This window comes from Lissotriton helveticus, chromosome 8, assembly GCF_964261635.1.
Source record: "Lissotriton helveticus chromosome 8, aLisHel1.1, whole genome shotgun sequence".
Classification (NCBI taxonomy): Eukaryota; Metazoa; Chordata; class Amphibia; order Caudata; family Salamandridae; genus Lissotriton; species Lissotriton helveticus.
The window spans coordinates 1,552,140,312-1,552,157,305 of record NC_136069.1 but is presented as its reverse complement, the minus strand read 5'-3'; the positions used below and the strand labels follow the sequence as shown (position 1 = coordinate 1,552,157,305).

The window sequence follows — 16,994 nt, the reverse complement described above, 5'->3', positions numbered from 1 at the left end:
CCACTGCATTGAAGATGCCTCAGTAGTAATTACAGAGAGAGTTCACACGGCAAGTATACAGCCCAAGAGGGACGGGTAGCCTTCCAAAGTGACTGGAGGCAATAACAAGGATGAGAAACCGCATGGTGCAAACAAGAGGGAGGGAGTAAGGCCCATAAGTGCTTTACCTCTGATAAGGATGTTTTTATTTCAACTTAAAGCATAACAATGGAGGTGTTTCAAACATGGAAAACTATGAAGGATACCAACTCTGGAGATCTGTGTTACAGTGGAGTAACTTTTTTTTTTTTCTTCTTAACTGGAGCAACATTTTGGAGCCCAACAATTCTTCGAAGCGGAAGCCTCCAGACCCTTAAACTTGCCTATAAATCCATCCAGTTTTGCCCAATATTTCTGGTCACATAATGGTTCAAAATTAATCATTTTCGATACATTTTTCCAAACTGTCTTTGGTATTGACGGTTGGTAGGTAAGTGGTTTTGGTTTCACAACACAGGGCTAACTGCCTAAACAGAACCACAGTATTAAGAAAGCACTAGTTGCATGTTTTGGTTGTTTGATGGCTTTCAGTTTCTGATTTCATAACAATGGTGTTTTTGCCTGCATTTGTCTCTGTCTGGGAAGGTGTCGGCATGTATGCGCTGTTTGGATCGTTTTCGTTGTGAATGGCTGGGTTGATTAGGTTTAAAGAGAAGTTAAGCTTGATTGGGTTCAAAGAGAAGCTAAGCGGTGTCCACGTATTCGCCCGCTCGATTTATTCGCCACAGAGGTGCCATTATTTGCCATTTATTTTCCTTTTTGGGTACGGAAAAAAATCTTTCTGATGGTTCGGCAGCTTTAAAAGGAGGTAAGAGCTGCCAACACAGCTTAGTGGGTTGACTGCCCACTTGGGGAATGACAAACTATCCCCAGATTCTCTAGGACTGCAGGTAAAACAGTCATTCTACCTTCCCAGCACCCACAAGACCCTCTGCTGCCCTAAGGGCACACCATATGGCATTATGGCATTATTTCTTAAGTTTAACATGTGGCCACTTCTAGGTAATAGTTTGCATTCTGCTTTGTTTCTTGAACCAACTCCCTCAATAGGCAGATTTGCTTTTTAGTGCATAGGGTGTCGCAGATTTACAGAAGTTCTTTGCGGTGCAGATTATTTTCTGCATTTATCTGTCGCTGGATCTGTAAATTGTATGGTTTAATGTGCATTAAAAACTGTGCCACTGGGATTCTGATTCTGCTGCTGCAGCCTTTTTTTTGTATAATTACGGGTTTGCCGCATTTGCCATATAATCCATCTTCTGCTGCATAATCTGCAAATTGTAATTGAAAAAGAATGTTTCCAGCTTTAATGGATCAGAAGTTACTAAAATGTGGCGCCATCTGTTTCTGTGCAGTGGAAGGCCTTTCGTAAAGGTTAACCGGTCATCTTTCAGTTTCCGAATTTGGGTGTTAAACTAAATAATGCGGTGTCATCTTTGCCCAGAGAGTATTACCATGTGTGAAAATGACACAATAAAGAAGTAATACTATCAGAAAATGTGCCGCACTATGCTTCATAACTTGCCTTTTTTTGCTGGATAATTATTCAACCCTGCCGCATAATTTGATGCTCCCCTTTCTCATAATTGACAGTGGCCCTGAATAAAAGGTAGGTTTTATAACCAGGCTGGTATTTTCCTTTACACACTTAAGGTTGTTTTTTTTTCTCTAAAACTTTGCAACCTACATGAAGGTGGCAAAGGAAACCAAACTATAAAGCTCTACCGCATACATTTCTCCTCTCATCCTAATTTCATGTACCCACTGGTAAAAGGACGACATACATTCGTTATTAAAATGCATCACAAAAGTTAAGCTGCATTATTTGATGGAGAGAAGCAACACATATATAAAACCAAAATTTAAAGCAGGCGACGGTGGCGACTGTTTGTGGGTGCAGGGCTGCCGATGACACGTGGGTGGATAATTTAGACCCTTGTGTAAACTCATGTTTGCACAGGGGTCAGAGTTTGTGCAGTTTACCGCACCCAGTAATTAGCAAACCCGAGCTCCAAAGAATTGAGGGTCTCATTTCTCATTCTACATAAAACTTTATTGAACTGAAGACGGCAGACAATTACATTTACAGTACAATTTTCCAAATATATTGGCTAAAATTCACGTACTTTGCAGGCAGTTCTTTACTTTAACAAAGGAATTAACCCAATGCTCCATATCTGGCGCCCTACCCATCTGCAGTAGCTGTTTGCAGGAGCAAATTGTGAAAATGTCAATATGTATATATTTATTTGCTCCTATCGAAATGTTGTATTTGGGGGCTCAATGGGAGAAATACTCGGTCTAGTCCTGGCTGTAGAAGAGAATAAAGACTTGTTGTCCTTGTGTAAACAACCCCGCGCTATCAAAAAACCAACTCGGCTAACTTGGGCCCCAAGAGTGGAATGAGGACTTGAACAATATAGGCAAACTCTGTTTAAAAGAATCAAGCAGTAGCTGTGCCTGTTCCTGTGCTTTTTTACTATCAGAATTGGCTTTGCCAGTGTTTCTTTTATTCGCAAAGTGGGGCCATCTTGAAAATCTAGAAATTAACATTCCAAGATGTCCGAACCATATTTTCTATACATGCAAGATGGTCACCGTGATGCGTATAGATGCTTCTTTGCCGCCATCTTGGAAGTATAGAAAAAAATGTCCTGCGGTTGCTTTCCACAGCTGTTGGCTTTGCCAATGCTAGTGCACTCCAACAAACACTTGCAAAGCAATAGCAGAAGCAGTGGCCAGGGATTGCAAGAAACAGCTGTGCTCAGTGTCAGCGTCTGAAAGAGGGAGAGATAGCAGTATGATGGAGAATGACTAAGAAGGCGCAGGTGGGGAGAGGTAAGTGGGGGCGACAGAGAACGAAAGAGGGAAAATTGAAGAGCAGTATATGTACTGCCATTGAGTCCTAAAGCTCAGTTGGAAAGAAAAATGTAGATAGATGACTTGCTCCCTGACGTCAGCAGTGGAAGTTCTAATCACCACTCAAAAAGAATGGGGTGGACAAACACAGCAATAGGTAGGAAAGCCATCGAATAAGGAACAGGAAATTGAATTAGACAAGAACTATCCAGTCAGGGACAAGTGCTACACCCATTGCCCACTATTAAATATATGTTCAGTATTAGCCACTGCGCGGTCTGTCAAAGATGGCTAAAGCTGTCTGTAGCAAGACCGCAAAACCAGGCAAAGGGCACCATACACTTGAATTTTCCAGTATCTGCATTTTAGCGTGTGGAAGAGAAAGCGGATGTTAGCCATAGTTTGTACATAAACTCGGCTTACACCTCTGCACACCATCTTCTCTCGCCCCCTTTTCATTCTTCAGCCAAGTGAAGACCCTTTGGTGATACTGACCTGTGGGTGTCTGTCACCTGCCGTGTCTATTCATGACCAAAGGTTTGTGGAATCGAGCTTTTAGTTTCCGATCTGTTTTTTTTAATTTGTGTTATTGTTACTATATTTTTTTCTCTCCACTTTTCTCCCACGTGAACCAGGCACATATTACCAGTCATTGATTTTTTTTATTTCACCCACCATAATCCTTGCTTCTTCTTCAGATACATTTCATCCTGCTCAGTTATTGTTATGGATCATTTTTCCCCATCTCACGTTGCTTGTGAGTACCTTCACGTCTCTGATGTCGCATTGTTAACCTCCGTACCTTCACACGCTTCAGTCCTCGCTCATGCTTGTGCGCTCCCCCTGTAATTAAGTGTTATTTAGTTGTCTCTGAATCTTTTCAATTCTCGCTTGAGTGACTGCCTTCGAGGACAGGATACCAGCGGGCTGTTCTTCTGCAGAACAAAGCTGGCCCAGGTTTGCACGTTGGAGATAAAGAATAGTAGGTTCTTTCAGATCCTCTTACCCTTCCTTTCCTGTAGGGTGATTGACTACACTTGGTGCTTTGATTTGTTTTTGAATCTGCAGTCCTCACACTCCATTAAATCCGTAATGCGCGTCGACAGCCCTCCTTGTCGGAGGAGGACTGGTTTTGTAGATGCTTCTGTGGCAGCCCCGGCTGATGATGTGATTTTATTCTTCTCTTCTCTGCAGGATATCCTGCTGGGTACCCAACAGCTGCACCTGCCTACAACCCGAACATGTATGCCACCAGCAGTCCCGGCTACGCCCCAGGTAAGTGGAGCATCTGTTCAAGAGCCTTTCAAGATGCGCAGACGAGTGGCCTGCCGACTCCGCTGGCATTACTTTTCATCAGGCAAACATGTTTTTCTGCTCTCAATTTATTATCTTCTCAGCGTGCAGCTCTGTCTTGGATACTGGACAAGTTTGCGTTTTTCACCACAGTATTATAATTATTTCTGAAGATGGAGGGTTGTGGTGTTTGTATAGGACTTGACGGCGTTCTATGTTTCACGGCTGTTTCATCATCAGTGCTATGTTTACTCTCTCATAAAATTGATACAGATCTAGTCAATTAGGCACACGCCTCTCCTTTGATGCTAACAGTCACTTCTGTGTTCTAATTCAGTAAGAAACCACGATCTACAGCTAGATTCATCATAGTCCCGTTTTGCGAGTCCTTAATAGCGATTATTAAGGAATCGCTATTAAGGACTTGCAAAACGGGATTCATGTAGGAATAGCAAAAAATATTGCGATTCCTACATCATCCTTATTTGCGATTAGCAAATTGCTAATCGCAAATAAGGAATAACTTCCCATCCCTTCCTATGGGCCTACAGGCCCATAGGAATGAATGGGGAGTTATTCCTTTTTGCGATTAGCAATTTGCTAATCGCAAATAAGGATGCGATTTCAAGGGTGCCAGGGGTGTCGAAAGGACACCCTGTAGCACCCCTGAAATGGAAATGTAGCCTGATGTTGCGCACACACATGTCCAAAGGACATGTGTGTGTGTAACATACCACTTAGAAAAATGCACTAAAGTGCATTTTTCTAAGTTTTCGCTATTTACCACGAAGTCAGACTTCGTGGTAAATAACGGCCGGAAATTGCGAATTCGCATATTTTAAAAGTTTCATGAATTGCATTTAAGGAATCTCAAATAGAGATTCCTTAAATGCAATTCCTCGCAAATATGCGATTTCGCAAATAGTGATTTTTGCATTTGGGATGATGAATCCCAAATGCAAAAATTGCGCTCGCAAAGGGCCAGATTCTGAGAAACTGGCCCTTTGCGAGCCGATTTTTCGTTCATGAATCTAGCTGCTAGTTTTGTGCTGTCATATAACACAATTTGATTGGCCAATTTTCTGGTAAAGAAAATGATTAACCCAAGTCACGGTTCTAGCTCTTGATCTCTTTGGACTTTTGGTAGGTTCTTGCAGTCAAGTTTATCTGCTTCTTGGATGCCGTATACGCCTTGCCTAGTGTGGGCACCTGGCTACAAAAGATGAAATCTTGAGCTCATTTCCATTCTTTTGTGGATTTTCTTTCGTCCGCACAAAGCGCCTTAGCACTCGTTGCTCCATATTTAAAGATGTCTACACAGTCGCAGCTGATTCTGCAGGGCTTCTCTTACAGGTAAAGCGGCAAGAGAAACACACAATTGTGGTTTGGTGGACTGGTGCCTTACTCACTAGCGATCCTTTTCTAATTGCAAAAGTAAATCGGGTACAAGCTCCTACAAAATCAGCATCCTTACAAACGTTTCTAATAATGCTGCAAAAAAAGTTTAACATTAATTTCTTGAGAACTCCCCAAAACACTTGGTGTGGATGATTAGCACTTTCGCCAAATGGGGTTTTTGAAGACAGACTATTTTTCTCTCATTGCACATCTACATGAGAGGAAAATATTCAAGAAAGAATTTAATAACTTAAAATCTAAGATAATCCCCACTGGAAGTAAATTCTTGGTCTCTCCATCTTTCTTCATCAGAGAGAATGTGCCTATCTCTATTTTTAATAAAATCAAAATCCTGACGCAATCATCACATGACGCTCTTGTCCACTTCAATGCCCCTTGACTTAACTAACACTATTAACATCACTCGGTCACAAAGAATAGTCCCAAATGCCTAATAATACGTCAAATCACTGCACTGCTCTTTTTATCCTTATGCTTATCACACCCTGCTATAGTTGAAAGCCTCCTTGTCAGTGGATATAAATCTCCTAGCTGAGACCGTAGGTGATCTGCAGTCTGATGACGTTTCATAGGACCTCATTTAGATTTCGGTGGATGGGATACCCCATCACAAACGTCATAGATATCCTGTCTGCTGTATTAAAAGTGCATTATATCATCTGGCACTTATTATACGGTGGAAATGATATCCATCACATTTTTGATGGAGTAGAGTATCCCGTCTGCTGAAATTCACATTAGCCCCATAATCTTTAACTTAAGCACCAGAAAATGGAGGTGCATCTGATCTACCCACCGCACTGTGACAGACCAGTGCAAGCAGACTCAACTGTATGCCCTCTGTTGTCAAAAACTAATATCATTGGACTTCATTATTGATGAATATGCACTATCGTGTGAACACTCTAGTGGAAGGAGATCAGACCAAATCACTTTTCTCGTTTAATCAAGTCACTCATCCCACCAGATGTCTTCAAATCTGTAGTCTGATCATCAGTCCTTTATGTCTAGGGTACAGCAACTCTCCACTCACAGCCAGTCTCAGACTATACTCAGCCCCATAAAAAGCATCTCTCAGTGCTGCAGCTAGACTGGTTTCCGGCACCCGAAGATCTGATCAGCCCACTCCAATACCAATTATTCTAAAATTACTTCCAGAAGAGGCCAGATGTTTGTTGAAATCTGCATTTCTTTTTTTTTTTAAAACAAACTTTATTCGTCAATTAGCACAATAGGCGCATGGCTCTGTGCCCCAGAGGCCACTGCAGTATCTCGTTACACAATTACAAGTCAGCAATTGACTTTTGGGGAAAAACAATATAACCAGCATATGTGACAATAAGCACCATTCAGGATAACTGCCCCCCTTGCCCCAACTATACCCACCCCCCGCCCCGAATTGCGCCACCATCACCGAGACCCACCCACCTGCACACACACTCACCCCAGACTGCCACCCCCCCATACCCTCCGTCCCTACCCTCAATCCACCAGAATATCATCCGTTTCAACTGGAGTCTCCAACCACATGCCCCTGTAGTCAGCCCACTGCTTCCAAATTTTGTAGTGCTTACGCGGGCACCCCCGGGCCTCAAAGCTGGGCCGCTCGAATCCCATGCAAAAGTCAAGGCCGTTTTTCCACGCGGCCACCAAAGGTGCCTGCTCATCCTTCCACATCCTAGCAATATCACGTTTCGCCAACGTGAGACCCAGCTGTAATAGGCGCCTTTTATAAAGGTTACCCCGATCCCCTCCATTACATGTAGCAGGGCAAACTGTGGAGTACGTGGAAGCGACCATCCTAGAACCTCGGAGGGGCAGGCGAATATCCCTCTCCAGAAGCGGTCCTGCGACAGGCATTGCCAGACTGTATGCAGGAATGTACCCTCCGTCCCACCACATCTGAGACACTCTGGGGAGGCAATCCGTCCCTCCCGCCACAGTCGCACCAGAGTAAAATAGACCCTGTGAAGGTACTTAAATTGAATAAGGTGGAGACGCATTGCAATGGCTGCCCCCCGGGGCGCCGCTAGGGCCTCCCTCCAGTCTTCCTCCTCCAATGCCCCCACATCCTCCTCCCACACCGCCCGTAATTTCTCCAGTTGGAACGCGCTATGAATGCACGATATCTTCTTGGTCTCGAGGTCGCCCATAATGACTTTCGCCTCCAGTGGGCTAAACTCAGGGATAGAGTCGAGGCCCTCCAGGCTGGGAGCAAGTGCGTGCCTGAACTGGAGGTACCTGAAGAATTGCGATTGGGGCATTTTATATTCCACCTGCAGGTCGCGGAACGATTTGAGGGAGCCATCGCGCACAACATTACCCAGGGTGGAGATGCCAATGACGTCCCAACCTGAAATCTGCATTTCTAGCACAGAAGGTTGTGCATGGAGATGCAGCAGGCTATCTAGCACAGATATAAGCAATATTACTAGGCTTCAGATCACTCCAGAGCATATGTCCTAGCCATCTAGAAACCCCTGTCTTAAAAAAATCACTAACTCATCAACAAGCCTTCTCAGAGAATGTGCTGTAAATCTGGAACTCCATTCCCTTGTCAGTAAGGATAAATGCATTGTATGACAGTTTTAAGAAAAAGCTTAAAGTCCTACAATTCCAAGAACACTCCAAATCACGAAAGAGTGCAGGCTGGGTCTCAATGAGTGACAGGCGTCTGGGGCAGCCAAAAGAGACTCAGAGCTCAGAATACTGCAGAAACAAATCAGTTGTCATATTGTTCATTGATGGATGTCTAACACGATTTACTCAAACTATTGAGCCCCGTCCCTTATCATTCTTTTCCCTAACCTGCAAAACTAGCCCAATGAACCCTCCTGAATACTTTTTCATGTGCTCCGATACCCCAAAAGGTCCAGTTTGCAGTACATAAAACTATAGAATATATAAGAAGCATTTGCAAAGTCTATATATCTCTCTTTAAAGGGCGAGTGCGGACCTGTTGGCTTTGCCAATGTTTGTTTGGTTATGGCATTTGATAGCAAATGCATGCACATGCTTTACAACCCATCTACATGTGTGTACACTGCAACTATCTTGTTGAACATTCCAAGATGACTTGCATGTATACATATGCATTCACATGGGCTGCAGCATATGTGTCATGACACATACTTGCATCCTGTCACGCTGAAGTCCATTTTGCATTACCATTCTGGCAAGACCAATGCCCACATCGGAAAAGGACAAATCAAAACTGCATAGGATCAGCCTAAATATATAGTGATTAGCCGTGTAGCATTTATTTCAGGTTCACTGTGCACAGACTCACTGAAAGCCCTTGTTGCTCCTGAGCAATGAAGGAATAGCACACGCATGGTAGTGATCCATGGGTAGAGGGGGTAGTGAGAGAGGTACTGGACTGGAGTTCACTGTGACCAACTGCAAGAGTCTGGAATGGTACTGAAGGCATCACTGATAGGAATTTGTGCATTAGCTTTTTAAAAAAAAATGTTTTAAAGAGTTTTATATAGCCCGAACTAGACCCAAAGATAATTAGAGCGCTTTACATGAGCTCCAGTTTCGTTACACAAGGACGCATTCATTTTTGTTAGACACAGGGAGACTAATTGATTTGCCCAGAATCACAAGATGTTGAGTGTCGTAGCCGAGACTTGAGCCCGGTTCCCCAGCTTCGAGGTCGACCCCTATAGCCGTAAGACTACATCCTCTCCCTAGCTATAATGAAAACCACCAATATGAAGCACAGTTTGGTGGACTATGCGAGTATCAGAACCAAGACTCAAGCTTACCAGTTTCAGCAACAGATGTTGCTGTGACAAACACTCTTGAGACCAGGATACCAAGAGAAGGTCCTAGGTGCCTGGACGCTACCGCAAAACAAGACAAGAAAAATGTTGAAGATGTAAGCATCAGAGAGAGAATACCATAGGGATCGCAGACAACTGTGGCATAGAGGGGAGAAACTTAGGAATGGGAAGGAGCTGAAAGTAGAAAAAACAACTAACATGGGCAACCCAATAAGGTTTGGATGTTACTCATTTAAAATTGACATCTCCTGTAGGCTTAACTCCTTCGGTCCTTCTTTTCTACTTGGGGGAGTGATATGGTTCTTTTTGTCACCACACAATTGGTTCCACACTTTTTTGGCTATTTATTTGCTTTACCTGAAAGCCCATCATTACAGGAGTAGTGGAACTCCGTATGCAGTACTGCTGCCCTTGGGAATACCCATTCCTTGGTGTGTGATAATTTCCAGCTTCTATATTACCTTACAGTTACCTTAAGGAGTGGGAAATTACACAGGAATTTGTTTCAGCACGGATTCCTGCATGTTTTTCATCAATTCTAGGACGTTGGATGCAGACATCTCTGCTAGAGTCTGTCAGCACAGAACAAAACTGTAAAGCGTGGCATTCACCCTACGGCATATGGGTTCTAAGTAGACAAACCAAGCGCAGGTGTCAAATACACGAGGCACCGTCAACCTTCATCTTCTAGACAAACAAAATAGGAAAATATTGAGGGGCTTCCAAAAGCCTATATACAATTCCATGGCTTTGACCTGAAGCAGGCTGCTTTCCATAACAGTAATCCCAGTTATGATGTGGCTCTGCCCACCCACTCTTGCTTTTTTAACTCTCGATACTACAAATAGTAGTTCTGAATTAAAGCAGAAATCTCTACGGGGTGTACAGAATTGTTTGCTAGAGGGGATTTTTCAGTTTCTCAAAATACCCTACACATTGTTTAATTTATCAAATAAGTGCTGAAGCTCAGTTTTTCCCAGAAGCCCACGCTTGGTTCCCAGAACCAGGTATTTCCAGTCTTGATTCCACCTCATGCCTCTTTCATCCATCTCGAGACTCTCCCTGCCCCTTTACTTTACTCTTACAGGTTCTTTTTTCATCCCTTTTTACATCCCTTTTTACTCTTTTTCTTACTGTATTTCCATCATTCTCTTTCTTGTTTCTACGTTTTTTTTCTCTCTCTTGCTCTAGGTCACAGTCCTATAAGGAAAGGTAAAGTGCCAGTGACCAAAAATGAGTGCCAGTGGGCCTCACCTGCAATCACCGGCTCTTATTAAGCACTGCGTACACACCCAACAAAGGATTTTGAACAAGATTCTTTGTGTGAAAGGAAGCCGGTGCTGCTTCGTTCTCGTTTGGGAAACATGCCTGTGTTTCCATAATCCACACACTTTTCTAAATGCCAGAACTTGAATCCTCTGTAACGCATTCACTGATAATTCGGAAAGACCTGGATTCAGTATATTACAGTAGTCAATTTTAGATAAGATACACACCAATATCATTATCTAGTGTTAATGTTTTGGTAAAAAATGCATAGTATTTCTAATCACATTCAGTAAGTAAAAGCATGACAAGGTTAGGGCCTTGACCTCATGACTCGTAGACAAATGGTCATTTGATAGATACCAAGTGACTTTACCTTGGACCAGGGGCAGGAGCAGACACCAGGGCACTAGGCCATGAGGAGTGTTGCCATCTGGTCATATTGTTTCCCAACAACAGCAGAACCATTTGCTTGGTGTTAAGTTGAAGTAAGGTTATAGGCCACCCAAGATTGTACTGCAGTGAGGCATGATGTTAAAATACTTGCAGATGTGGGTGCATTTTGATCTAGTCACTCGGCCAGTGGAGTGTCATCCGCATAAGAAGGCTACTATCCACCCAAATATTAAATAAAGTTGGTGGTAAAGACTACCCATGACTCGGGGAGGCACTCCGCAAGAAACTTCCTGTGACGTCAAGCAGTTGGGGTTGGGCATAACTGCGTACAATCGATTTTCAAAAAATTAGATACACCACCTTAGTTTGGCCCCCTTGATTCCTAGACTTCTGAGGCGCTTGATCGTATATTATGATCCGTGGTGTCAGATACTGCAGACCGATGCAGCAGGATCAGTGCAGCTTTATCACATTTTCAGCAGTAACTTAGCCAGTGTGAGTACTATAGAAGAATCTATTTCATTGCCAGGCTTAAAGCCTACTTGCCATTCATCTAGGCACCCGCCTTATAGCCACTTAGTCAAGTGTTTACATACTGCACTTTTACCTAAAGCCGATAACAAACTGAGGGTCCATAGTTCTCCTTAATAGAACAACCTAAGTTAAATTTTTAGGAGAGGTCTCGCCACCCCCTTCTTCCTCCCTGATGGAGGACGCTTATACTTAACTAAAGGTTAACAATCTTTGGCACATATGGAGCGAAGAAACATTTAAATAAGAAGGAAGTTCTGGGTACACATCAAGGGTGGGGAACCCTGCTATGTAAAGAAATCAGGATTTCGGAAATTCTAAGAATGAGGGGCAAAGGAGTGATTCTCAACTCAGACTGTGGACTCCGGTCAGTCAAAGAGCCAGGTCTTGAGGGTCTTCCTGAAGATGTGCAGAGTGGGGGCACGTCTGATGTTGATCGGTAGCTTGTTCCAGGTCTTTGTTGGTATATAGGAGAAGGCTCTTCCACCCGTTCTGGCTCTGCGAATGCACAGGGTTAGAGCGAGGGCGGCAGATCAGAGTGTTTCTCTTGGGTGCTTGGAAGGCGATTCTTTTGTTGAGATACTGGGTTCTGGTGTTGTGGAGGCATTTGTATGCGTGGATGAGTATCTTGAAGGTTACATCTTGACAAGGAGCTAGTGGAGGTCTCGCAGGGATTGGGTGATGTGTTCGTGTTGAGTGATGCCAAGGACGAGTCTGGCTGCGGTGTCTCTATGGTTTGGAGCTTGCGGAGCAGAGATTTGTTGATCCCGACGTAGAGGGCATTTCCCTAGTCCAATCTGCTGGTTATGAGTGCGTGGGTCTTGCTTTATTTTAATATATCTGGTGCCAGCACAAAGCATAAGTTAACAATGTAAGAGCTAAACAATGAAACGAAGCATTAAAAGCTGTCTGACAACCATATTTACGTTTGCACATGTTGGAAAGATTTCGCCAGTTTGAGTTTTGGTGAATATCAGCACTCTATGCCAGCGCATCCTTAATGTTTGCATTTGTATTATTGTTTTTGATCGATTATGAATTAGACGTATTACAATTTGTAATACGAAATACCTAATTGTTGTTCAATTTTACAAATTGTGGCAGATACAAAGTGTTCTTGCTAAAAATCTTTTTTTATCTCTTTCCCCACTAAAGCTACATTGCTGATGAAACAGGCTTGGCCACAGACATCCTCCTCTTGTGCCACTGAGGGCACCTTCCACCTCCCGGTGGATGCTGGGAGCGAGAACAGAACATATCAAGCTTCATCTGCAGCATTCAGTAAGTGGATATTTGCAGCATGGATGATTAGTGTGTGAGCACAGACAGAACTAGCTCCAACTTTTATTGGAGTAGTTCAAGCAGCAATTTAATCAACAGCCCCATTGTAAAACCGTCCGCGCGGGTTCATGTGCAGTAATATGTACAGCAGTCTATAAAGATAGTCCTACATAAAATATAACTTTCAATTACTCTTTCCATTTTGGGAACAACAAAGTCAGCCAGTGAATGTACCAATCACATTTAATTTAAGAAAATTTTAAATATTGTATTGAGTGAATCACAAAGAAATATATTTCAGGAAACCAAAATACAGTGAGAGAAACAAAACAGTGCTTCAAAGCTGCTCGCGTACAAGGATGGAAAAGAAGAATCACCATGTAAAAATCCACAAGTGACCACCAGGTCCACTTGCCCTAATCATTCAAGGGGAGTGTGGTTGGGGGGAGGGGGGGTGGGAGAAGAAGACCTGCCTGCTGTTTAGGTCCACCTCCCTCCGTTTCCGTATTGTGTAAGATTATACTTTGACCACAGACCATTGTGAAAAATTACATTTATTAGGACAGGTCTGCAGTAACCCAACCTCTTCAAAATATCATGCTTGCAAGTAAAACTTTAAAGCATTATGTATTACATAATAAACAATCTAATGAACCCCCCTCCTCTAAAGTTCACATACCAAATTCATACCCAAAAACACTGAAATACCCCCCTTTCCTTTTCCCTCACACACCCATTCTTGCTACAGCCACACCACACAAGCATGCCCCAAACTCTCATCTCTCAAACTTAACATACTGCAGCATTCCCCACGGTTGTCCCCCAGGACCTGCTCCGTGCTCCCTGAGGTGTGGGTATCCATGCTCATGACTCACCGACCCTTCCAACTACCACCACCCAAGAAAACCCTGCTAAGAAATACTTTTCCTGGCCCAACCCTTTCCCACTCCCCCCACACACACAAGAGAAACAGCAAAAACAACAACACTCTTCAATACTAACATGAAGGACACCAGACTTCTCCCCACAACGTGGCCAGAAACTCACGCAACTGCCATCACATAAAAAGCATTACCAAAGTTGGATATGTGTACACCATCAGCATGAACAACAGACTAGAGAATGGCAAACTATCCAAGTCACTATTTTGTCTGCTGCTGACTGCTCACACAACCTCCGAAAAAGAAAACAGGATATTGTTAGAAAACAGAAACAAAATCCTACTACTGCTTCTATCTCCATCCCCAACCTTCTGTACCGTTCAAAACATTTGGAGCACCATCTCCCAGTACACTTAATATTCACATTCTACTGGCTCAAGCATGCTGCTTCTGTAGCATCTCCTATCAACAAATGAGTCCCAAATAATTTAGCACCCACTCCCAAATAAACCAAAGCCTTTCTGAGAACACTTAACAACTCGGCTGCCGTAACTCAATGACCGTTTGAATGACAAAAAAATGCTTTCTCCCTCCGAGGGCAACCCTCCAAATACCTATGACAAACTTCTAAAGGGCAAACCTCACCTAACACACATTGCTGAAGCATTTTCCAATGTCTACCTTTCTGATCTGTTTGCAATAGACACAATTAAATCTTCAAAAGATCACTCTCCATCACCAAGTCCTGAAGATGTAAAACTTGCCTACCCAGAACACCCAAAAGTTCTGAAACTCCCCAAAAAGATCCCAACCATGCACAATTGAAAAACCTGCACTTCAAAATCATTATAACAGCACATTTTCAATGCTTGCAATAACGTATTCATAGCCAAAAACTCAGGATTGGGTCTTATACTTGTCCAAATGGACAGCGTTACGAATATAGTTAAAAAATTAAACATGAAAACAACACAGTAACATAAAGTGAGCAGGACATGACTGAGTTTTGGAAATCATAAGATTTCCTTACCTCAGGCGTGTAACTTAAAGTGACTTTTTAGTGAATTTAGGAATTAACAGTAGTCACAATAAAAACATCTTGTACTCCACAAGAATCACAAATGACCGTTAGAGTTAAGATGTGGTGTCGACGACGTTTCGATGCCCAACAGCGTTCATGGGATCATCATCAGGACTAATGAATCAAGGATACCTGAAAAGTTGCTGAATTTGAAGATATTGCATGAGGGGAGCAGGGTCCCACCCAAGGTTAGTTGAGCAGCAATGGCCGTCTGATTCCTAGTAAGCTGCAAAATGAAGTCCCGTAGAGAGGACCAAGGTCTCATCAGGGGCCTATGTATGTGTTTTGAAAGGGACTGCTGTCTCTTATAATTTACTACTACCCTTGGTCCCTTCTGATTATAAGCGTTCCTTTGTTTTGTGTTTATATGCAATAACGTACTAGCAAAGAAAAAAAAACTGTCTCTATCACCAACTCTCTTCGACCTTGTAACTTGGACCAACCCAACAAAACTCTCCTTACCAAGTCCCCATCAGCAGGGTCATAATCATAAAACAGCTTACCTTAAAAATACTTCCCAGCTAACTTACCAGGAATGGTCACCAATGATGTACCTTTATCAACTAAATTTGACACAAAATTCATAACATCTTCCTTAAGCTGCAAAACACTGGTCTCATCACCCCATCTCGGACTTCCACTTCTCTCAGGACACTGGTGCCATGCTTACAAATAGGATCTTCTAGTAGTGCTGGATACAGAATACTCCACCAAACTCCCAACCCTCTTTCCCCCAGTGCCCAGATGTCCGGCAGCAACTCTGTCTTCTGCTCTAGGAGGCAAATGCTGGAACCTCTGCCTCTGCAAACGAGGTAAAGAATCAGCTATATCATTGTTTGCACTCAGGACATAAGGTCCCTTAAACATAATATTATAATGCACACAGCCCAGCATAACTCTCCTCCGTAGTCTCAGAAACCACTAATCACCAGCATTTTGTTGAATGATCAACTGACCCACTGTCATGTTATCAACGTTACACAACATCTGCCTATTAGCCAGCTCCTTAACCCATACCTCCATTGCCTCCAATAATGGGAAGAATTCTAGGAAAGCAAAGCTCCTGCCCTGTGTTAGCCAATGGCCTGGCCATCCCAGGAAAAGCCAAAACCTGCAGCCCCTTTAGTATCTGAAAAAATGTGAATGCCAATACATCTCCTCTTGAACAAAAAACATGCTAACTCCATTAAAAAACTCCAATAATGGTTGCCAGTCTCTGAAATCCCCTCTTAAGACCAATGTGACCCTTACTTTGTGGTGCGGTAGCACTGCTCCGGACATGGCCAAACCTATCCTCCTGCAAAGCGTTCTCCCTGCTCGCACCACCCTACATGCAAAATGAAGATGCCCAAAAGATGCTGCAGTTTCTTCAATTCCAGTTTTCTAGCCTCACTCGCCTCTTCTAGGAAAACCTGAATCTCATTCACCAGATCAGCTGATAATCAAGCTTCTGTCCCTTTTGTATGCAGTTCAATGCTAAGAAACGTCAACCATATGCTAGGTACCACAGTCTTTTCTGGAGCTAGGGGCACTCCATATTTGTTTGCAGCATCCTGAAAGATATCCAGCACTCTTGCAAATTAATCTATCCCATTCTTTCCCACAAACAAAAAATCATCCAGATATTGAAAGACCAACTTAGAACCTGCTATCTAAATTACCACCCATTGCAAAAAAGAAAATACTAAAGGCTTCAAACTGAGACTAGGAAATAGCGCTGCCCGTAGGCAACGTTCTATCCACATGTTCCATCAAGCCACATGCCAAAAGCTGAAAATCAACTGGATGAACAGGCAAAATACGGAAAGCGGTTGCACATCACATTCTGACAGTTCTGCTTCCCAGCCATTCTGCCTCACCAAACTGACGGCTTCATCCACCATGGCGTACTGGACAGACGCATCCTCAATATTAATAGATGTTTCTACCGGCCATGATAAATAATAAATACATCTGTATTCCCTTAGTTTCTTCTTAGGAACTATCCCCAGTGGGAAACCTTCAAATCAGATAGAGGACCCTCAAAAAATGGACCGCCAATTCTGCCCTCTCGTACTTCTTTGCTTAATTTGTCTCTGATAACATCAGAAAGACCCTTAACCGATCTCAAACTATCTGCCCAACGCTGTTGTCCAAGGCCTTGATAACCCAGTCTGAAAC

The 16,994-nt window shown here is 43.1% G+C and overlaps 1 protein-coding gene across 2 annotated transcripts in view; it reads left to right on the top strand.

Annotated features, from left to right (window-relative positions):
- Window positions 1-16,994, top strand: part of FAM168A (family with sequence similarity 168 member A) — a 457,874-nt gene that overhangs the window by 363,593 nt on the left and 77,287 nt on the right. For both annotated transcript variants that reach the window (XM_078658557.1, XM_078658556.1), the window contains 2 exons: window positions 4,093-4,173; window positions 12,747-12,872. In XM_078658557.1, the coding sequence (XP_078514683.1) occupies window positions 4,093-4,173; window positions 12,747-12,872 (207 nt within the window). The remainder of the gene's footprint in view (window positions 1-4,092; window positions 4,174-12,746; window positions 12,873-16,994) is intronic.